This window comes from Lepidochelys kempii, chromosome 6 (assembly GCF_965140265.1).
Source record: "Lepidochelys kempii isolate rLepKem1 chromosome 6, rLepKem1.hap2, whole genome shotgun sequence".
In the NCBI taxonomy this organism is placed as follows: domain Eukaryota; kingdom Metazoa; phylum Chordata; order Testudines; family Cheloniidae; genus Lepidochelys; species Lepidochelys kempii.
Window position 1 is genome coordinate 65168558 of NC_133261.1, and position 23260 is coordinate 65191817.

A 23260-nucleotide genomic window follows, 5' to 3' on the forward strand; every position below is an offset into this window, starting at 1 on the left:
GGAGTGCAATTCCTGGCAGCTTGGGTGTGTAAACATTTATAAAAGAGAGAGAGAGAGAGAGAGTGTGTGTCTACTTTGCGGTAGCAGGAAACCTAAGTTGCCAACACCATTATTTTTGCAGGAGTTGGAAGATCCAGCACCAGGCAAATATTAAAAACTCTTAATCCTCCCGACTTTACACCTGTAAATAACATAAAGAACATCCAGCATGAGATAAATTACATGATATCTTTGCTAATCATTTCTGGGTTTTAGGATCTGAGTTTGCTGGTCACAAGAGGGTCTCATAGTTTCTTAGTAGCTCAGATATTTGAACCTGGTTGGTGTGGGGCGGGGGAAGGCAGAAGGTGAGGATAGAATTTGCTCTCTGCAGAAAAGATCAAAAATATTTGAGTAACTTGTGACAAACTTAGCACTGGTGGCCTTGACAAGATAGTGCTGTGGAAAATGCAGAGGTGTCATTTTGGCAGGCTATCGAGTAAGGAAACTTAATGGACCTAAGTTATAATTTCCAGTAGCAATACTAATGCCATTAATATATTTCCACATAACAGGACACCGAGCCTATACTTACGTTTGCTTTCTATGATTAGTTTTCTTGTGGCCAATATATTGCCACTGTTAAGTAGCTGTGAAGAGGGATCCAAACATGCTGGAGGGAGGGAAGAGCAGGCACTAACTGCACAGCAATGGAAAAACAGTGGATGATACAAGAAAAGAGTTAAAATCTGTCAGGAGCCCCTGCTGCCCATCTGTGTAAAATAAATGTGCTCCAGATGTCATCTTGGTCTTACATCTCTGCTCTTCCTTTTCCACTGTTTGCAGCATGCTTGCCTTCATTTTTTTCTGGCTGTGTGCCTTCTACTATACTGCCCCCTATAGGCCAAGTTCACCATTGTCTTGCATCCTGTTGTAGCTGTTTACGTGAGTACAAAGTGGGTGTAGAAATCACTACCATTCTGATTTGGTAGCAGTTTACATGCACTTTGCACTGGTGTACATAACTGCACAAGGTACAGGGCTGCAGTGAATGAGGCTGTTTGTCTGTAATAGGCCATGTATCCTCACCTCATAGCCACCCTCTCAGCTCTTCAAAACCCACGTTTTCAAAACAATTCCTTCTTTCTTCTCATTAATACCATTACCACCCACCCACTTGCTTGTACTATTGTCCTGTGTCTTATCTTGTGTTTGTTCTGTCTAGCTTAGAGTGTAAACTCTTCAAGGGAGGGAGCATGTCTTATCACTGTTTGCAAAATGCTAGCAAGTTAACTAGGCCATATAAATGTTTTTAATATTCATAACAACATGGAAAGTAGGCCAGTTTAGTAAAAGAAACAGTGCAACCATATGAAGGTGTGGGAACAATTTCTCCACTGCAGATTGATGTTGCACCATTGGTGAATTATGGCCCTAGAGCCAGCCTAGTTAGCCAGGGTTAGAGCACCCACACATAGGGGGAATCTAGTGGCATAGAGCTGGCATAGTGACTCCTACACCACTATCTCCCACCACAGCCAACACAGCTTCCCTATGCCCCATGAACTCCCAGCCGCACTATCAACCCTTGCTGTTGGCAGCCAGCATCAACTTTCAAGCTGCTGTAGGTTGTATCTGAGGATCGGCCTGGCACACAAAAGAAGTTTTCCACCCCCCCACCCCCCACTTCATTAGCTTTGCTCTGTGCTCACTGGCTGAAGCCAAGGATCTGGGCCAGGGGTCGGCAACCTTTCAGAAGTGGTGTGCCGAGTCTTCATTTATTCCGCCTAAGTTAAGGTTTCGCATGCCAGTAATACATTTTAACGTTTTTAGAAGGTCTCTCTCTATAAGTCTATAATATATAACTAAACTATTGTTGTATGTAAAGTAAATAAGGTTTTAAAAATGTTTACGAAGCTTCATTTAAAATTAAATTAAAATGCAGATCTTATCAGTTTACTGTGATCGTTGCCCTTGCTTTTCCTTGCTGAGTTTTCCAATGTCTGGCACGTATTTGGATAGTTTAAGCTGCACACAGGCTTCTGAGTGATCAGTTGTTAACCAGCTCTGAGAGGGACAGAGGACAGATTTCATGTGTGAAAATACCTGTTCACACAGGTATGTGGATCCAAATGCTGAAAGCATTGCAAACGCAATTTTCTTCAAACAGTTAAATTTCACTAGCAGGGACGTCCAGCAGGTCAAACTAGAGGCCCCATGATCTCTCTCCGTAGCTTCAAGTGCACTCCGCAGATCTCCAAACTTTGATGCCCAAAATTCTGAGCTTTTTAACTGAATGAGCTGCATTTTGAAATCTTCAACACCCATCCACTGAAATACAGACAAATCCAAGTTGCTTTCATTGAACTTTTCAGGTTTAATTAGAAAAGAAAGCATTGGGCCAAATAGCTGGAAATCTTGAAATCTGTCAGAAAATTCTGATTCCAGTTCTTGCATGTACATTCTAAGCTCAGCATCAGATGCAGTGCGCTGCTCCACGTGGCGTGATCGTGATGTAAGCAGCAAATCAGGACTTAAAAATTCCCCAGTACAGTGGCGCTGGAACAATTTTTAAGCTGGGGGTGCTGAGCTGCACCCCTCTTGCCCCTGTCTGCACCCCTCACTGCCCCAGGCTGGGGCCAGTGAGCCCCGGGCTGGCGGCCAGGACCCCAGGATGGCAGCAGAGCCCCCAGGACCAGTAGCTGGGACCCGGGGCTGAGTGGGGCTGGTGGACAGAACCCTGGCTGGCAGGGGGCCGGCAGCTGGTACCCCAGGCTGGCAGCGGAGCCCCCGGAACTGGTGGCAAGGACCCGGGGCCGGCAGCGGGCTGAGTGGGGCTGGTGGACGGAACCCCAACTGTCAGGGGGCCGGCGGCTGGTACCCCAGGCCAGCAGCGGAGCTCCCGGGACCGGTGGCCAGGACCCAGGCATTGTGAGTGCCACTGAAAATCAGCTCGCATGCCACCTTTGGCACGCGTGCCATAGGTTTCCTACCCCTGATCTGGGCTGTGGTGCAGAGCATAACAGCCACATTAGAAAAGGAAAAGCCATTTTAATAGTTTAGCTTCAACCTAGCCTGATTAGAGCTACCTTTGTTTTGGTCAGTGCACAAAGGGCAGTCAAAGACTCTCAGGTACAGGGCTTTTATTTTAGATCAATGGAAACTACAACAACCCAAGAAAGAACTACAGTAAAGTCTCCGTGAGAGAGCAAGTGGTACCTGCTGCAAATCTGAACAGAAACTGCTCTCCAAAATGGAGGGCCTCACAGAAGCTTAAAGGTGCAGTACACAGAAAATAGCACAAATTCCAGACTTTTTTCCAAAATCTCACTCCAGATTTATAAACCCATGAATGTTGTTCTATACAAATCTAAATTATTTAGATTTGTATAGAACCTCCCATCCAGAAGGAATATAAAGCAATTCAGTCACTATGTGCCAATATCTGCTCAATTACATTGGTGCAATTCCAACTGTGTCTGACAAATTTTGACCCGTGCAATTTTCCATGCTTGGTCTTTGCCGGAGGTTGAATGTGCTAATGAATTTTTGCCAGTGTTAAATATTTGTCTAGGTATTTTGTTGTTATTTGTTTGAAACAACTCTAGTGCCTCCAGGGTTTGGAGTGGGATTTTGCTACTTGGCAGGGGTGTAGCACAGAGGTCAGGGTGCTGCCTTTTTCTACCTGCTTGCAAATCCATCCAGATTTCGCCAATTTATAATCTGGGGAGGGGGGAGGGAGGATTGCATATCCATGATGGAACTTATTCTGCACTTGTTCCATAATTTTCTGAACATTCCCATTACACTGCATATGCTTCTAAACCTCAGTGAGGTGTTTGCACCAGCCAGTCAGGTTGCTTTCCTGCCCATCCCATCAAAATGCCCTTTAGCCTGGGGGAAGGTACAGTGGGCAGGGAGCCAAGTTCAAGTCTTGTCTCTTCTGATGAACCTCATGCCTGTGCATTTTGATGCAATCTTAAAATACATGATCACATATTTTTTTTCACAGGATGGAGAGTGTTAATCTATGCCATTTGGGGATTACTGGAGTGCACCATGCTCCAGCCATGTTTCTGACACACCTCCTACATCAGGAGCTGTAAGAGGAGCTGCTACACTGGCTCCTCTAACCATTGGGTAGATACAGGGATTTTCCTTTCCGTTTGTTTCACAGAAGTGGTTCAGAGAGAGTAGAACTGGGGCAGATAACAAAAGAGCCAATGGCAATCCCTCATCTGGAATACTGGGCCAGGTTAAGATTTACCACAAAAGTAAATTATTGCCAGTTGTGGTGGTAGTTTTGTGATGTGAACCTCATCCACTGGGAGCCTGTTTGTTTTCATTAGCAGAGAATGATGATGAATGCAGGTTAAGTTGAACACATAAAACTTCATGAAACTCTGTGGACTGCTCTGTCCACATGGCTAGCTTGCTTCCAGCCTAACTCCCTTCATTCCCTGTTCCACTGGTGTCCCATCAATAAAGGTCCCCCACACCCAGAACATGGGCCCTCTGACTCCAGTTCCACTGATCATGATACAGTGCGAGATCACCAACCCATTTCACTTAAGCCAATAAATAACCACCAGATGGTAATAAATTTCAGTCACGGGAGCTGGATTTGAACTGTCAGCCTGGAAAGGCTCCAAATCACATTACTAGACTAAACTAAATATTTATTAAACTCCTGGGGGGCAGGGTCCATGTCTTACTATGTGTTTGCATATCACCTAGCCCAATGAGGCCCCAATCCTCCCCAGGGCCTTTGGGCACTGCTGCAGTACAAACCAAAAATTCTATTAGTAATGTATTAATCTGCAAGCCTTGATGAAATGCAGCTGGGAATTTTAAAAGAACTCAAGGGACATTGAGAAATAAGCACCGGTGAATCATGAGAGTCAGGAGAAGTTACTAATGTGTGGGAAAAGGCAAATGTGCTAACTATTCTCAAGCATATAATAAAGCTCTATGTAATAATAATTATTGTTATGGTAATGAAGGCTGTGTGACTGTTTGGGAGAAAGATGTCTAATAACTGACAAACAACGTGGCTTGGATTGTTTTGATCTGAGATTTAAACAATGGTTACGTAGGTAAGACAATATTACACAGGGCACAGAACCCTGGCATAAGACCAACTATGTGCATGACAATTTGGTTTTATATAGGTCATGCCAAAGAAATAATAGTTTTCTTCAGCATAATTACTGATTCATTAGGTAGAGGGAATATAATGGAAAGACTCTGGGTTTCAGGGAGGCATTCGATATACTAAACGTATACATTTAGGCCTCGTCTACACGGCCACTTCACAGCACTGCAACTTTCTCGCTCGGGGTGTGAAAAAACACCCCCCTGAGCGCTGCAAGTTCCAGCACTGTAAAGTGGCCGTGTAGACAGTGCATCAGCCCTGGGAGCCACGCTCCGAGCACTAGTAGCTACTACCCTCATGGGGGTGGGGGGTTTTCTCCCAGTGCTGGTGCCGCAACTACACAGCCACATTAAAGCACTGCAGGGGCAGCACTCTAGTGTTGCCAGTGAAGACATACCCTAATGGAGCTTCCAGACCATCCAACATGGACCTAACTCTGCTCCCACAGCAGTCAATGGTAAAATTGCCATTGACTCCAATGGGAGAAGAGCTAAGACAACATTAAACACTTTTGAAAAACCTGCCATTAAAGTTTAATAATCAGTGGTACTTCTATAATGCTTTTACCAATCATCTCTTAAATCCCTATATAACAACATTTTATAGGTAGATTGGGAAACTGAGCCACAAAGAGATTAAGTAACTTGCTCTTGACCACACAGCAAGTCCAGGGCAGAGCCAGAGATAGAGCCCGTACTTCCTGTGTCTCAATCCACTGGTGTAATTAGCACTCTACATGCCTTCTCTGAACAAGGAAAAGAACCCACGTGTCCTGAACCCCATTCCTCTCCAATGACTAGAGAGCACTCTTTCTATTATAAAGAAGTTAATAAATAACTACATTTTTTTTAAAAAAGGATTTTTTTAAAAAGAATGGATAAAAATGGATTAAAACCATGGATTAAAAATTAGTTTTTCTCAAACTCAAGAGCAATTGGGCAGTAGACTAGACTTCTGAGGTAAATGGTTGAGGCACCATCATGGCAGATGTTCAAGAGGAAATGCTGTACAAACATGCTCCCACTCACCCTGAAATCAAAGTCAAAACTCCCATTGACTCCAGTGGTGCAGGCTGAAACCCTTGGTGAGTAGCCTTACAAAATGTCTAGCTCTGATATTGTCTATGTTATGAAAACTGGAAGGTGCCAATCTTCAAAAAGGAGCTCATGCAGATACCAGAATGTATAGACCTCCTAACCCTGACCTTTGTTTTGAGAAAAACTGAGCAAAATCATAAAACAGCTGAAGGAAATGAGTAAGATTTGGTAGCTTTTTGTAAGGCTGAATCATGCTTCTCTAATCAGCTGACTTCTCCAAGTTACTAAAACAGCTGATCAAGAACAAGGATGGACTACAGTAAATGTAGTTTCAAAAGACTTCTTGATAAAGATCTTCCTGAGAGTCTAATAAAGAAACTTGATAACGAGAGGATGACAGGGGAAGCCTTGTCATGGATTAAAACCTGTGTCTGAAAGAGGAAGAAAAGAAGTGGAAAACTGGCCGTTTATTTCTACATCGAAAGAGGTTAATTCAGGGGAAGAGGACGAAAATAGTATTCTGAACGATATTAATGGAAATGGGTAATGGAAATGGGCAAGTAACAAGGCAGCAAAATTTGCTGACAATGCTAAATTATTTACTGCAGCTGCAAATTAGTCAAGGCTAGTGAGGATTGTGGGACACTAGAAAATCCTAACAAAACTAGGAGATTGGACTCCAGGATGCTAGATAAAGTTCAACATAGGCAAATGCAAGATAATACATTTTGGAAGAAATCATCTAAACCACTCATACACACCTGCATGCTCCAAATTAGTGGTTAACTTCTCAAGAGAAGGATATAGGTGTCATCGTGTCAACAGGGCAATGAAACCATTTACTCAAGATTCAGAGTAGCAGCCATGTTAGTCTGTATTCGCAAAAAGAACAGGAGGACTTGTGGCACCTTAGAGACTAACAAATTTATCTGACCATAAGCTTTCGTGAGCTACAGCTCACTTCATCGGATGCATTTACTCAAGAGTGGTTAGTAGAAGGGATAAGATAGTAAGCTTGAACTAAGAAGGAGCTAAAGATCAATATGAAAAATATTATAACATGGTATAAACTAGTGGTACATAGTCACTTATTGTATGTCACTTGGTCTCAGAAAGGACATAGTAGAAACAGAGAAGGCCCAGAGAAAACAAACACAACAGAATAGAGCTGCATAGGCTTAAGTCAAAGATGACTAGGATGGTGAGGGGAGGTATAGAAGTCTAGTACTACTTAGTTTAAGGGAGAAGCACAATGACAGAAGCATCTAAAACAATAAATATAATTAATAGTGCCGTCTGGATGTTCCTTTTTATTATCCAACTTTAAACTGTCCAAGGGGAAGATAAAGCTTCAGAGGCATCGTTTTGGGGGGGGAAGAGGGCGGGAAGTTGAAGGTAAAGCGGGTGTTCTGGTTAACATTCTGTCTCTCAGTATTGTTCCAGCTGGTGTGAGATTTACTGATTGGATTACTGTAATTGCCACATTCCCTAATACAATTACTGTGCTAACAATGTCTAACTCAGTGCTCTCAGATATCTACCATCGGCATTTAGACTGTGCCCGTTAAAATCGTATCTGAATGCCATAGAGTCTGAACAGTACTATAGAGAAACAATATGCACTGCAGCATATTGTAAGATAAGACCCCTGTAATAAGAAAGAGAGAGAAATATATAAGTAATTTAGGTTTCAGAGTAGCAGTTGTGTTAGTCTGTATTCGCAAAAAGAAAAGGAGTACTTGTGGCACCTTAGAGACTAACCAATTTATTTGAGCATAAGCTTTCATGAGCTACAGCTCACTTCATCGGATGCAAAGCTTATGCTCTAATAAATTGGTTAGTCTCTAAGGTGCCACAAGTACTCCTTTTCTTTTTATAAGTAATTTAGTCTGCTATAATCTAAATGCTGCCAGACTTCACTATATTTTTTTGCGTCCGGTAGACACTGACACAAAATAGAAATGCTGAATTTTTGGAGACTAGATTGAGCTGGTGAATGGGCTTTACAGGGAAAGCAAACTGAACTCTGCCATGAAGACTGGCATCTGTGATAAATGAATACACTGCAGCACACATCAGACCTTGTGGTTGGTTTACCTCTAGCCCCTGTAATCAGTGGATACTAAAACCTCAAATGGAGCAAACTAGTCCTCCTGAATCCTTTATTCCAAAAGGGAGCCTGGCTGGGAAATGGAGGAGATGATTGCAGAGCGTCTACATTTTCCTGGAAGCAAGTGACATTGCAGAAAAATTGGAGAGGGTGGAGTCCTCCACATTGCAACACACGGAAGGCCCAGAGACATTGGACAGCTACCATACATTCCAGTGGGAGCATGAAGGGGGCTGCAAATTGCTAGATAATAGCATTCAAAAGTTTCAAGCATACTTTGATCCACACAAGTATGTCACTTGGGAAAAACACATTTTTTCTACAAGCTGGCTGCCAGGTGAGACTATTGATCAGCATGTTACAGCCATATGTAATAAAGCCAAGGTATGTGAATTTGATGAGCTAACAGACGAATAAATTAGAGACTGAATTATTTGTGGTATATAACTGATAAGGAGGTCAAAGCAAAGTCAGGATAAGTGGGAGGAGAGGAAAAACTTTTGAAAAGGTAGTCCTTCCTTCTTAGTAGTTGTTTATTAGGTGATTTTACCGTCTTTGAAGTTGACTCAGAAGATGAAGTGAGCTGTAGCTCACGAAAGCTTATGCTCATATAAATGTGTTAGTCTCTAAGGTCCCACAAGTACTCCTGTTCTTTTTGCGGATACAGACTAACACGGCTGCTACTCTGAAACTCAGAAGAGTAGCTCACAAACCTTACAAGATAAGCCAAGCTGAACTTTTCAGTACTAAGATGGGCGAGCTCACCCCCCTACAAAGAAAATCCAGAGCATTGCAGTGGTGCTGGTGATTTAGTAGATGATGTTCCTCCCTCTTAATCGATACTGAGACAGAGGTTTAGCAGCGTGCTAGGGGTGCAGTGCTGCTGGAGGGACAGTCATTTGGATGGGAAATAAAACTGAGGCTCAGATCACTTGCCATTTAAAAATCTATTCCTACTTGTTACAAGAGTAGAAATGTTAGCCCTGGAGTCCTAGCTAAATTCCAACTTAGGGCATTACTATCTGCTACCTAAATAGTCACAGCACTTTCAGCTGCACACAGCATTCTCCACTTGCTGTCCTCATCTGTTGTGTAGTTTTAGGGGATGCCACTATGCAGCTTCTGTGCTGTACCTGTCTGTGAGCTGCATTTCATTGGTAGGGTATTTCCTCTATACTCTGTCTCTGCTTTGTAAAGTTGGGATAAACTATGTTGCATAAATAGAATTTATTTTTTTAGGCTGCCTGGTGAAAGCCGTTAGTGCTGCTGCTGCATGGGAAGGAAGGCCAGGTCTCACATTTTTAATGTGAGTCTCACAAGATTTGCTGTTTTTCTTAAAAGACCCAGCCCTGGGAGTCATGTGATTATGTGAGACTCTCGGTTTTCATTTTAAAAAAAATGTTTTTAGCTCTTCTGGTTGCAAAGGAAAGCTTGAAAATGTAACCTCTGGAGATGCACAAACCAAAACGCCCATATAGAAAGAATCCAAATTGATTATATTTTAAAATTGCTTGATTTTTAAGCCACTCATGCTATTTTGGATAGAGCAGTTCTATCTCCTGGTCTGTAGATCCAGCCCTTAAATTCACATAGTCACTTAAAGTTCCTTTTACTAAGAGCATGCCTGCTGATTGTCACCAAACTTAAATTGGAAGATAGTGTAGAAACCTTAGCAGCAGTTAGGTGATCATACAGCAGCAGTGATCAGGATGGAGGAAGTGTGCTGCTCTTTACAAGTTCAGAGATATCATGAACTGTGGGTCAAAGATGAACATCTCCCTCACCTTTAGTGCCCTTGATGGCTTAAGCAAACACAAACTCCAGTTGTGGTGGTGATGAATAGTGGCGTGCTGGGTGAATAATTGATTTTTTGGTTTGCTGGCAGTTCTGGGGCGGGTGTGAGGGAAACTCAATTTGGGTGAACTCTAAATCGAAAAGTTGGGGGGAAAATCCTTTAGTGTTAAACAAAATGTTTTGTTTCAATTTTGGGCATTTTTAGCCATTTTTTTTTTCAATAAAAGGAAATGATGGGTTAGAGTCACAGAACCAAGGAGAAGGAAAAGGTGGTGCTGCCCCCTTTATGCCAATAACCCACTGGTTAGGGCAGTCACCTGGGATGTGGGAGATTCAGGTTCATCCATCTGGCTACTGGCTTTTCTGGGGTCTCTCAGACTCTCCTATTGAAGCTGCTCCGTTTTGTGTAAATAATTCAATGTTCATTGGAACAGGCATTCAATCAGGATCTCGGACATCCCAGGTGAGTGTCCTAACCAATGGCGTAATGGGTATAAGGAGGGGCATCTCCACCACCTTCTCTTCTTCTGCCTCGGTTTTGTGAATGGTACCTAAATCCCCTTGTGAATCTAGACCAACAAATTGAAACATTTAGTTTTGGAAATGTCAAAACAGTTCATTTTGACATTTCCCCCAAAAATCTTTTTTTAAGACCAAAACAATGTGCTTAAATCAGCACAAATTCACAAGATGTTTCAGTTGACCTGAATCTGCATATTTTGACAAAAAAAGTTTATCAAAAAACTTCACCCAGCAGCAGTGATGAATGTGTCTTGTTGCAACTGTTTCCAAAATAACACTGCCTAGTTATCAGTGCCAATCAAATGGTTGAAGAACAGAAATTCATTACGAAGAATGGATAGATAGCAGAGCCTTCCTGTGTGAAAACTGTTAAGATGAGTAAACCTGTTACTAACAGAAAAAGTGCTATCATCACCTAGGGTGTCATACTCAAAATAATAATAATTAATACTAAACCAGCAAGGCATCAGAAGTTGAAAAGCAAAAAAGAAATTAAGCCAGCAGAAAGAGTTGTTCTGGTCAATGAAAATACTTCCAATACACCAAACCAAGCTGCAGCCAAGCTCTCTGACCCCCAGGCCAGTCACAGGGAGAAACTCTGCTGAGGTAATAACACTATGGAACAGTAATGAGGTTATACCCAACTCACATGCTTCAGCTGTATAAAATTGTAGTCCATTTTCATTTGTGGAACTCTTATTTTCTCTCTGGTTGGCTTATACCAAGGTGTTTGTGTTTTGTGGATGGGTGTCTGTGAGTGATAGATTACGTAGGGAGTGGGTGTGGGTGTGTGTGTGTGTGCGAGACTATGCAAGAGGTGGGTGTGTGTGGGAAAGAGACCATTATTTAAAAATTGTGGTCCTGAAAGAGTGGGGTAAGACAGATTTTTTCTTGGTGTTTATGTAGCATGTGGCTTAGTAAAGAGTTAAATTGGTAAAGAAGATTCTAGAGAGACTCCTATCAGCTATAAACAGAATGATCAGCATACACAGGATGTGGCAAGCAGCTAAAGCCATCCAATTATTAACTTCACTTTTATTTCAAGGGGATTCACTTCTCTGTTCTGTTTCCCATTGAGGATGTGAAACTCAAGCTCTCAGTGCCATGTTTAAATTGTTTGGTCACAGCTCATTTATTCTTCTTCTCTTAAAAAGAAAAAAAAGATTTTGCTTTCCCTTTAATGGGGAGTGCATCAATTTATCAGGTAATATAGTCTCAAGTCTTCTCTGTTTCTCTCCTGAGGAATTTTCTCAAGTACTTTCATTTACAACTATTAACTTTGAAGTAAGTATTTTCAGGAACACATCTAGCTGAGGAATTTGGTGGAGTCAGCACAGTGAAATGACATTAAAGACTATGGGTGAAATCCTGGCCCCACTGAAGTTGATGAGACTACCTTATGGGTTCTTTTTAGTAGAGCAGAATTCTGCACTGCAGTCCTACCTTCCATTCAGCCCACTCAAAGTGCTTTGTAAAGATTAATTAAGCTTCACAAACCCCTCTGTAAGGTAGGGTAATAGTATTATCCCCATTTTACAGATGGAAAAACTGAGATACAGATAGGTTAAGTGACTGCCCAAGTTACACAGCATGTAAGTGGCAGAGCCAGGAACAGAATCTAGGCTCTTGGTTCCCAATCTCCTGCTCTGACTATTAGTCCACATTCCCTCCCAGAACATTCTATGAAAGTAATGCCAACCCCATATGATTGCTGCCTGCTTGTCCTGTGGAGGAATAATCATGTAATGATATGTCAGTGTTAACAACTTGACATCACAATGTTGTGCTAATGCAGGGTGACAGTGTCATCATGTCATGAGACATTGCTATGGTTTCATGATGTCACTATGCCTAAATAAACGCAGGACTCTCTCAGTACCCTGCAGGATGCAGGGCAGAACCCTGGAAATCAGTAATGCTGCATCCACAAGCCATGCTAACTTGCACCAAGACACAATTTGATTCAACTGAGCTGCAGCTTGCCACCTAAAAAACCTGCCCCTCTCATGTTTTTCCCCTCTACCTTTCTATTGCCCCCATTTTAGACCTGAATTGACTTCTGTCCTACATAATCCTGATGCAAACGACAGAGATCAGAAATGTAGATTCATGAGGTTATGAAAAATGTTTCTATGTCCTATGGAATTTGCTCCAAAGAACACTGTCAAACTGAAAAATTGTGGCCTACATGTTCAAAAGGGCCTAGTGATTTTGGGTACTTATCACTTTCTGAAAATCAGGACCTGTTAAGGAGCCGCAAGTTAAACACCCAAGAATTGATTGTTAAAATTACTAGTCACTGGCACTGCTGAACATTTAGGTCCATATGTTTTTTAGCCTTTTACTTGTATTATCATCATCCCACCCCAGTATAGAGCTAAAACATAAAAAACAATTGTATTCACCTAATTTGATTTTCAGGCTGTTTACATTGTTCATGATTTCCATTATCTTGAACTCATTGTAGGCTAGTCAGATTCACTCTGTGAATCCAGCCAGTCTCAATGTGTAGTTCTCATGCACTAACAGGATGCCACTGTAATGAGATTCATAACACGTCCCAATGAGTAACTTTCTATACAACTTTTTTATAAAGTTCCCATTAAGGTCTGTTATGCTCTTAAATTTTAACCTTTGCAGATCTGGGTCCGTTCATTGCGTTGATTTGTAGGGTGGCTACATCTCTACACATGTAGGGCCTGAACCAAAGCCTACAATTAAGTCAGTGGAAAGAATCCCACAGATTTCAGTCAGCTTTGGATCAGGCCCTTAGGGCCCAATTCTGCAGCCATTGAAAGTAATGGCAAAACTCCCACTGATTTAAAGGAGTGCAGGATCGATAAAGCCCTCAGAAAGAATTTGGTGGCCCGAGGAAGGCGTGATACTTGCAATGTAAGTCCCTCAGTACACAGCCATAGCGTACAGACAATTCAAGAGCTGTATTGATGATTTCACAGAGTGCCCATCCACACCTTCTCAGCTGCAGAGTGTGTTTTGGGGTGGTGATGGCGGGGGAAGGGCGAGGGGAAGATCTGCAATTGGAGAAAAATGGGGTTAGGGAAATTTTAGAGCGCTATTAGTAATGCGGAAGAGACTGCCTTGGAGAACAAGTATAATCTAAATTATATTAATCCACAGACGGCCTTAACTGTGGCCAGATTGCATCTGAAACCTTGAGAGGCTCAGCAGAGGCACAGTGGCAGACTGCTGGGTTTCTCCTGTGGAATATAAACGTCCAATCAATGCTGAACATTAAACTGGATCCTCACAGGGAGGTCACCAACTGGGGAGGGGGTGTAGGCTAGTACTGCCTGACTGCCACAAAGCTGGAGGGACTGCAGCTGGTACTGGGGGGAGTGCGGGACGGTGTATGGCAGGTACTCTAGTCAGCACCTTTCATCCAAAAGAACAGCAGAGTCTCTGTTCTTGTTGAACTGGAGTAGAGTTAATCTCATAGTTAAAATGTTACTGGACTTTACCTGCCCTTATCCTTCCACAGTGCAAGGGGCAAGGGGTTTAACAGGTCATCTGGCTAGTGTCTGACAACAATTAAAGGGACATGGTCAAGGCACATAATGTGACCTACACCTTTTCTCTTAGCCCTGGTCTACACTAGGAGTTGAGGTCGAATTTAGCAGCGTTAAATCAATTTAACCCTGCATCCATCCACACGACGAAGCCCCTTTTTAAGACTTAAAGGGCTCTTAAAATCGATTTCCTTACTCCACCCCCGACAAGGGGATTAGTGCTGAAATTGGCCTTGCTGGGTCGAATTTGGATGCAATTAGACGGTATTGGCCTCTGGGAGCTATTCCAGAGTGCTCCATTGTGACCGCACTGGACAGCACTCTCAACTGAGATGCACTGGCCAGGTAGACAGGAAAAGGCCCACGAACTTTTGAATTTCAATTTCCTGTTTGTCCAGCGTGGCACACTGCAGGTGACCATGCAGAGCTCATCAGCAGAGGTGACCATGCAGAGCTCATCAGCAGAGGTGACCATGATGGAGTCCCAGAATCGCAAAAGAGCTGCAGCATGGACCAAACAGGAGGTACGGGATCTGATCGCTGTATGGGGAGAGGAATCCGTGCTATCCGAACTATGTTCCGGTTTTCGAAATGCCAAAGCATTTGTCAAAATCTCCCAGGGCATGAAGGACAGAGGCCATAACAGGGACCCGAAGCAGTGCCACGTGAAACTTAAGGAGCTGAGGCAAGCCTACCAGAAAACCAGAGAGGTGAATGGCCGCTCTGGGTCAGAGCCCAAAACATGTCGCTTCTATGATGAGCTGCATGCCATTTTAGGGGGTTCGGCCACCACTACCCCAGCCGTGTTGTTTGACTCCTTCAATGGACATGGAGGCAACATGGAAGCAGGTTTTGGGGACGAGGAAGATGATGATGATGAAGTTGTAGGTAGCTCACAGCAAGCAAGCGGAGAAACCGGTTTTCCTTACAGCCAGGAACTGTTTCTCACCCTGGACCTGGAGCCAGTACGCCCCGAACCCACCCAAGGCTGCCTCCCGGACCCTCCAGGCAGAGAAGGGACCTCTGGTGAGTGTACCTTTTAAAATACTATATGTGGTTTAAAAGCAAGCATGTTTAATGGTTAATTTGCCCAGGCATTCGTGGTTCTCCTGGATATACTCCCAAAGCCTTTGCAAAAGGTTTCTGGGGAGGACAGCCTTATTCCATCCACCATGGTAGGACACTTTACCACTCCAGGCCAGTAGCACGTACTTGGGAATCATTGTAGAACAAAGCATTGCAGTGTATGTTTGCTGGCATTCAAAAACATCCGTTCTTTATCTCTCTGTGTTATCCTCAGGAAAGTGATATCATTTATGGTCACCTGGTTAAAATAGGGTGCTTTTCTTAAGGGGACATTCAGAGGTGCCCATTCCTGCTGGGCTGTTTGCCTGTGGCTGAACAGAAATCTTCCCTGCTGTTAGCCACAGGGAGGAGGGAGGGGCTAGCCACACGCTGGGGGGAGGCAAAATGCGACCTTGGAACGAAAGCACATGTGCTATGTATGTAATGTTAACAGCAAGGTTTACTGTGAAAGAGTGTACCCATTGTTCTATAAAATGTGTCTTTTTAAATACCACTGTCCCTTTTTTTTCCTCCACCAGCTACATGTGTTTCAAGGATCACAGGATCTTCTCCTTCCCAGAGGCTAGCAAAGATTAGAAGGCGGAAAAAACGCACTTGCGATGAAATGTTCTCTGAGCTCATGCTGTCCTCCCACACTGACAGAGCACCGACGAATGCGTGGAGGCAGACAATGTCAGAGTGCAGGAAAGCACAAAATGACCGGGAGGAGAGGTGGTGGGCTGAAGCTGAAAGGTGGCAGCAGCGTGATGAGAGGAGGCAGGATTCAATGCTGAGGCTGCTGGAGGATCAAACTAATATGCTCCAGTGTATGGTTGAGCTGCAGGAAAGACAGCAGGAGCACAGACCACTGCTACAGCCCCTGCATAACCTACCGCCCTCCTCCCCAAGTTCCATAGCCTCCTCACCCAGACGCCCGGTTAAAAGTGCTATGTGCTATGTGGCCTTGTCCTTCTCTCCTCCACCACCCCTCCTGGGCTACCTTGGTAGTTATCCCCCTATCTGTGTGATTAATTAAAAAAGAATGCATGAATGTGAAGCAACAATGACTTTATTGCCTCTGCAAGCAGTGATTGAAGGGAGGAGGGGAGGGTGGTTAGCTTACAGGGAAGTAGAGTGAACCAAGGGGCGGGGGGTTTCATCAAGGAGAAACCAACAGAACTTTCACACCGTAGCCTGTCCAGTCATGAAACTGGTTTTCAAAGCTTCTCTGATGCGCACCACACCCTCCTGTGCTCTTCTAACTGCCCTGGTGTCTGGCTGTGCATAACCAGCAGCCAGGCGATTTGCCTCAACCTCCCATCCTGCCATAAACATCTCCCCCTTACTCTCACAGATATTGTGGAGCGCACAGCAAGCAGTAATAACAGTGGGAATATTGGTTTTGCTGAGGTCTAACCGAGTCGGTAAACTCCACCAGCACGCTTTTAAACATCCAAATGCACATTCTACCACCATTCTGCACTTGCTCAGCCTGTAGTTGAAAAGCTCCTGACTACTGTCCAGGCTGCCTGTGTACGGCTTCATGAGCCATGGCATTAAGGTGTAGGCTGGGTCCCCAAGGATAACTATAGGCATTTCAACATCCCCAGTGGTTATTTTCTGGTCTGGGAATAAAGTCCCTTCCTGCAGCTTTTGAAACAGACCAGAGTTCCTGAAGATGCGAGCGTCATGTACCTTTCCTGGCCATCCCACGTTGATGTTGGTGAAACGTCCCTTGTGATCCACCAGTGCTTGCAGCACTATTGAAAAGTGTTCCGGTGCCAAGATAGGGATATGGGTTCCGTCTATGGCCCCACCACAGTTAGGGAATCCCATTGCAGTAAAGCCATCCACTATGACCTGCACATTTCCCAGGGTCACTACCCTTGATATGAGCAGATCTTTGATTGCGTTGGCTACTTGCATCACAGTAGACCCCACAGTAGATTTGCCCACTCCAAATTGATTCCCGACTGACCGGTAGCTGTCTGGCGTTGCAAGCTTCCACAGGGATATTGCAACTCGCTTCTCAACTGTGCGGGCTGCTCTCATCTTGGTATTCTTGCGCCTCAGGGCAGGGGAAAGCAAGTCACAAAGTTCCATGAAAGTGCCCTTACGCATGCAAAAGTTTCGCAACCACTGGGAATCATCCCAGACCTGCAACACTATGCGGTCCCAACTGTGCTTGTTTCCCGAGCCCAGAATCGGCTTTCCACCGCATGAGCCTGCCCCATTAGCACCATGATGCCCACATTGCCAGGGCCCATGCTTTGAGAGAAGTCTGTGTCCATGTCCTCATCACTCTCGTCATGGCGCTGATGTCACCTACTCGCCCGGTATTGCTTTGCCAGGTTCTGGAGCTGCATATACTGCTGGATAATGTATGTGGTGTTTAATGTGCTCCTAATTGTCAAAGTGATCTGAGTGGGCTCCATGCTTGCCGTGATATGGCGTCTGCACAGAAAAAAGGCATGGAACGACTGTCTGCCGTTGTCCTGACGGAGGGAGGGGCGACTGACGACATGGCTTACAGGGTTGGCTTACAGGGAATTAAAACCAAAAAAGGGGGTGGCTTTGCGAGAAACTAAATGGCCCCCTCAAGGATAGAACTCAAAACCTCAAGGATAGAACTCAAAACTGGGTTTAGCAGGCTGTTGATTTCACAGAGGGAGGGAGGGAGGAGAAAATGAATACAAAACAAATCTGGTCTATTTCTTGTTTTGAGCCACTTCATGTATCTTTATACATCTTGCTGGCAGCAGACTGTGCAGTACGACCACTAGCCATCGTCATCTCCTGGGTGCTCGGCAGAAGACAGTGCAGTATGACTACTGGTCATCGTCTTCTGCTAGCTGCAGATTAAAAGACAGTGCACTGCCAGTAGGACTCAATCACCATGAGACGAAACAAGGGAAATGACCTGGCTGAGTCACTCCCATGTTTGTCCAGGCACCCGGTTAAAAGAGCACCCAGGACTATGTCAATGACGGCTACCAGTCATACTGCACTGTCTGCTGCCAAAAGGCAATTAACTGCTGCTGTGTAGCAATGCAGTACCACGTCTGCCAGCACCCAGGAGACATACGGTGACGGTGAGCTGAGTGGGCTCCATGCTTGCCGTGGTATGGCGTCTACACAGGTAACTCAAGAAAAAAAGGCACAGAATGATTGTCTGCCCTTGCTTTCACGGAGGGAGGGGAGAGAGGGAACGGGGGCCTGACGATATGTACCCAGAACCACCCGCGACAATGTTTTAACCCCATCAGGCACTGGGATTTCTATGCAGAATTCAAATGGGCGGCGGAGACTGCGGGAACTGTGGGATAGCCACCCACAGTGCAACGCTCCGGAAGTCGACGGTTGCCTCGGTACTGTGGACACACTCCGCCGACTACAGGCACTTAGAGCATTTGTGTGGGGACACACCCAATCGACTGTATAAAAACGCTTTCTACAAAACCAACTTCTATAAATTCGACCTAATTTTGTAGTGTAGACATACCCTTAGATACATTTCTAAAGTTCATCTCATTCTTTTAAAGTGTTTTTCATGCCTCGGTGCTATATTCACTCAACAAAACAAACAACTAAAGACGCTCACATCCAAGCTAGTGTGTGTAGCACAACACTTGTGAACTGCCTTACAACAACACAGTAGTGCACACAGTGCTCATGAACAACCCTACCATAACAAATCACTAAACGGAAGTCCAAGCCCATAACCAGTGCTGCAATTACAACGCACAGTGCTCAAGATGGAGGAAATAAAGTCTGTGAGAACACATATTCCAGGTTCAGGATTCCAGGAGACAAACAACAGGGAGTAAAAAACAAAAAGGGGATTTTTAAAAAATAGGGTAACTCCTTGCCACTATCACATACTCCCACAGGATCCCTATAGACAAAACCACATTGCAATTGCAGTCAGGGCCCTGTGTATTCTGGGATTCTGTGACTACAGAATGTCATCACAGAATCCTCCGAGCCAAAGAGTTTTGCTCTAGAATCTAAACTTTCATTTCTGAAAATTACATTTTTGCTATTATGGTTGTGATGGAAACTGTTCAAATGTGAACAGAGTGTAAACAGTGTTGACGTCCTGGGTACCTGGTGGAGACATATATGCTGCACACATTCATCTAAATGAGCAGTGAACTCTGAAACCTAATGATGAGGATGTAAACCACCATTATGCAGCTAATTTACTTACCCACAATCCCAAAGATGCTAAAAAAACCCAACCCAGCTGCCAAAATCTCCATCTTCTCTGCTGACAACTTCTATAATGCAGTTCAGCTTCATCAATACTGAAACTCTGGGCACGTTGCAAACATAGGGAGACAGGAAAATAAATTGAATTTCATATCAAAACTAATGACACAGGATAGAGTCAAACTAATGACTGCACTTTTCATTGTCATTGAATTCAGTAAGCACCTTTAAAAAAAAATGTTCCTGAAACTGGTGCAGAATTTCCAGTCTGCAGCAGAAAGCCACAGATTCCATGTGTGAGCGGAACATAGGTACAGCTTGCTGCAGACTACACAGGGCATTATCTTTCCTCCAAGGCTCTCAAAGCACTTTACAAAGATTAATTAATCCTTTGAAGTAGGCCGGAATCATCTCTATTTTATAGGCAAGGAAAATGAAGCACAAAGAGGTGAAATGACTTGCCCAAAGGAAAATAGCTTACTTGAGGGCAGAGGAATAATTGAAGGGAGTGCAGTGGTTTATAGATATCAGCAATGCCAAAGATGAAGAGCTTGATTTCCACCCCCTTCTTTCTCACCAATGGAAATTCTCTAAAAAGATATTGAGCTTGATTCATCTTTTCACCAAGGTAAATTAGTATCTTTCTATCTATGGTGCTTATCTGGTCCTCATTATAGTATTGTCTGAGCACATCACAATCCTTAGTGTATCTAGCCTCGCAACAGCTATGTGAAGTAGAGAAGTACTATTATCCCCGTTTTACAAATGGGAAACTGAGGTCCACACAGAGTAAGTGACTTGCCCAAAATCACACAGGAAGCCTGTGACAGAGTAGGGAAATGAACCCAGCTCTCACAAATTCCATGCTAATACTTTAAGCACTGGACTGTACTTCTACTCCTTCATGTCAATGGAATTATGCTGGTGTACAATGGGTGTGACCCATAAATTGCAATGCATTCACACAACTCGTATTATAATATTGTCCATCCAGATATATTCATGTTTTGCAAATTTCTTTAGCAACAGAAAAGCCAGATGAGCTAGACAATCCAAGTCTAGGCCATCAGTCATTTTTCTTTTCTCATTGTCTTTGGAATAACTCTCTGCTTTCCAGAACTAGCAGAACTTTAGGAGAAACTTCCTGATGGTGAGATGTATCGAGGTGGATGGAAACCCTGTAGCTTGAGACATTTAAAAGTAGATTGTACAATACCCTAGAAAATTAAAAGAGGGAATAATTGCCTGGACTAGAAGATGGACAGGAGGAGCAAATGGTTTTCTCCATCTCTAACATCTCTGATTCTAGGGACTTCTATGTATTGTAGTCAGCGCATGAGAAGCTTGCTGACTGCAGCTATGGATCTGCTGTTTCAGCTCCACTGACACGTCATTCCCTCTGAACACCCAGTGACCAGGTTAATCTAGTTCCTCACTTCTGATTTGTCCCTGTAAATGATTTATGAACTGGCGAGGATCCCTGTTTGCTTAAGGAGGCACACCACGACCTCTGGCAGGCCTTCTGCACAAAGATACAAGCCACATTTGTCACCTGTCTCTTAGTCTTAGCTCGTGACTGTCAGTGTAGGGAGCAGGAGGCCAGCGCTCTGGTGGAGGCTTGCGTCGAGAGTCAATAAGGGGAATTGTGGGTAATGTTTACAGGGCTCTGTGGATTGAAGCTAGTAATTGTGCTTTGTTAGCTCTACAGCAAAAGCACTTTCCTACGGCCTACCTGGGCCTCTTCTGATCTCAGTCACAACACCTCGCCTGTAAGCGACCATACTGACTGGTACATAGAGAAGTGGATACAGAGCAAGGCTATTATCTAATGTGAAAAGAATTCATGGCCAGACTTAAGTGTTCCAGGTACCCCAAGTAAAAATAACGTTGGTATCCACCATCTCACCCCTCTCCACCAACAGGAAAATAGTGTCAGCAGTAATTATATTTGTATTCATAGAATCATAGAATATCAGGATTGGAAGGGACCTCAGGAGGTCACCTAGTCCAACCCCCTGCTCAAAGCAGGACCAATCCCCAACTAAATCAGATTGCATAGGTGCTGGTTGTAGCTCTGTAGTTACTGTGAAGTTGAGCTTTGCATTTAAAGAAGGGATTTGCCTCTTTGTTATGTGTATACATAATTATAAGCATAGTGTATATACTATTACATACCAAAAACTACATGAAAAGGTTGTTTCGGTTGTAAAGTCAAGCACTCAAAAGTTAGGCAGTGCCAGAATTAAGGTTGCCCATGCAACTTTAAATAGCCCCCTTTGTGCATATGCTTACATGAGCACATACTATTTTTTCCAGAGGATCCCTGCCTCATTCAGTGCAGAAGACAGAAGGTGCTCACTTAATGAGCAGCTAATCAATATATAAGAATCAGGGGTCACCCAATGAAATTAATAGGCAGCAGTTTTAAAATAAACATGGGTGAAGTAGTACTTCACACAACACACTGTTAACCTGTGGAACTCATTGCCAAGGGATGTTGTGAAGGCCAAAAGTATAACTGTGTTAAAAAAAGAACTAGATAAGTTCATGGAGGCTAGGTCCATCAATGGCTATTAGCCAAGATGGTCAAGGATGCAACCCCAACTCTGGGTGTCCCTAAACCCCTGACTGCCAGAAGCTGGCACTGGATAACAGGGGATGGATCGCTCAATAATTGTCCTGCTCTGTTCATTCCACCAGAAGCATCTGGCACTGATCACTGTCAGAAGACAGGATACTGGGCTAGGATGGACCATGGATCTGACCCAGTATGGCCATTGTTATGTTCTTCTGTAATATTTTGTTTTATCCTCCTCATTCAGTGTGTGGCTCCATCTCTTATTTACTGCTCACTACACACTCTTCAAACCCTGCTCTGAATACAGAAGTATTCATTTCATCATAGGCTTTTCTATGGCATTCATCATTACTATGATATCTGCATGCTTCACAGCCATTAATGATATTTTTCTTCACAACCTCCTTGTGAGATGAGGGCTGTTATTATCCTGATTTTGCAGATGGGAAAGCTGAGGCACAGAGACACTAATGTCAAAGGTGTCCACTAATTTGGAGTACCTAATTTGAGACACCTAGGATCTGATTTTTCAGATAATTTAGCATTATGTAGCCCTTTAATATGTTCACAGCACAGCTCCCATTGACTTCAGTTGCAAATCAGTCCCCTTGTGTCTCAAGTTGAGCACCCAGAGAATGAGGAACACACTAGTAATGGCCACCTGGGAAAAGTTTGATTTAAGTGACTTGCCCAGCACCACACAGAAACTCTGTGGCAGAGGTAGAGAAAGAATCCAATTCTCTAGGGCAACATTTCATATCATAGGACTGCCTAAACTATAAGACCATCCCTTCTCTTCCTGCCATCCCCTGCCTCATTCGCCACACCTTCCAACACCTTCCAACTTCTGCAACAAATGAAGTAAGAGTCTTACATACAACAGTCTCTTTACTACTCAAAGCTAATTCATTCCCTGAGCACCATCCATACTGTGCACAGAATGAGGCCAGGCTCCTGTGGAAAACATAGCATGTGATCATGTAATTAAAGACAGTATCATAATGCAAAAGCGTAGAGGGTCTGAATTAAGGCTGTCCAGGCAAACTGTAATTCACACATTTCCTAACTGTCAAGAGTTAAGCTTTGCAACCTGAATAATATTAATTTAATACAAGTTCTTAAGTGCAATTTTCTAGCTTTTAAAAACAGCAAACTGGAAAAGCAGAAATTTCATAAATATTGCATCATATTGACAGCCATATGGTTCATCATCATCAGGGCTGGAATCTTTAGACCTACAGCACACACCTCTGCCACTGGAAGTGACAGAGCAGCAGCTGA

The 23260-nt window shown here is 43.7% G+C and overlaps 1 protein-coding gene and 1 long non-coding RNA gene across 2 annotated transcripts; one reads left to right on the forward strand and one right to left on the reverse strand.

Annotated features, from left to right (window-relative positions):
• Positions 1-20: 20 nt before the first annotated feature.
• On the reverse strand, positions 21-11393 carry LOC140912959 (uncharacterized). Its single transcript, XR_012159421.1, has 2 exons — positions 11247-11393; positions 21-2310 (listed from the first exon to the last, which is right to left on the reverse strand). It is a non-coding gene; the product is annotated as an uncharacterized lncRNA (long non-coding RNA).
• Positions 8258-16232, forward strand: LOC140912958 (uncharacterized). Its single transcript, XM_073348438.1, has 3 exons — positions 8258-8618; positions 14523-15150; positions 15729-16232. Exons 1-3 carry the CDS (start codon positions 8574-8576, stop codon positions 16223-16225), a joined length of 1170 nt encoding a protein of 389 aa, XP_073204539.1. The 5' UTR covers positions 8258-8573; the 3' UTR covers positions 16226-16232.
• The last annotated feature ends 7028 nt before the right edge of the window (positions 16233-23260 follow it).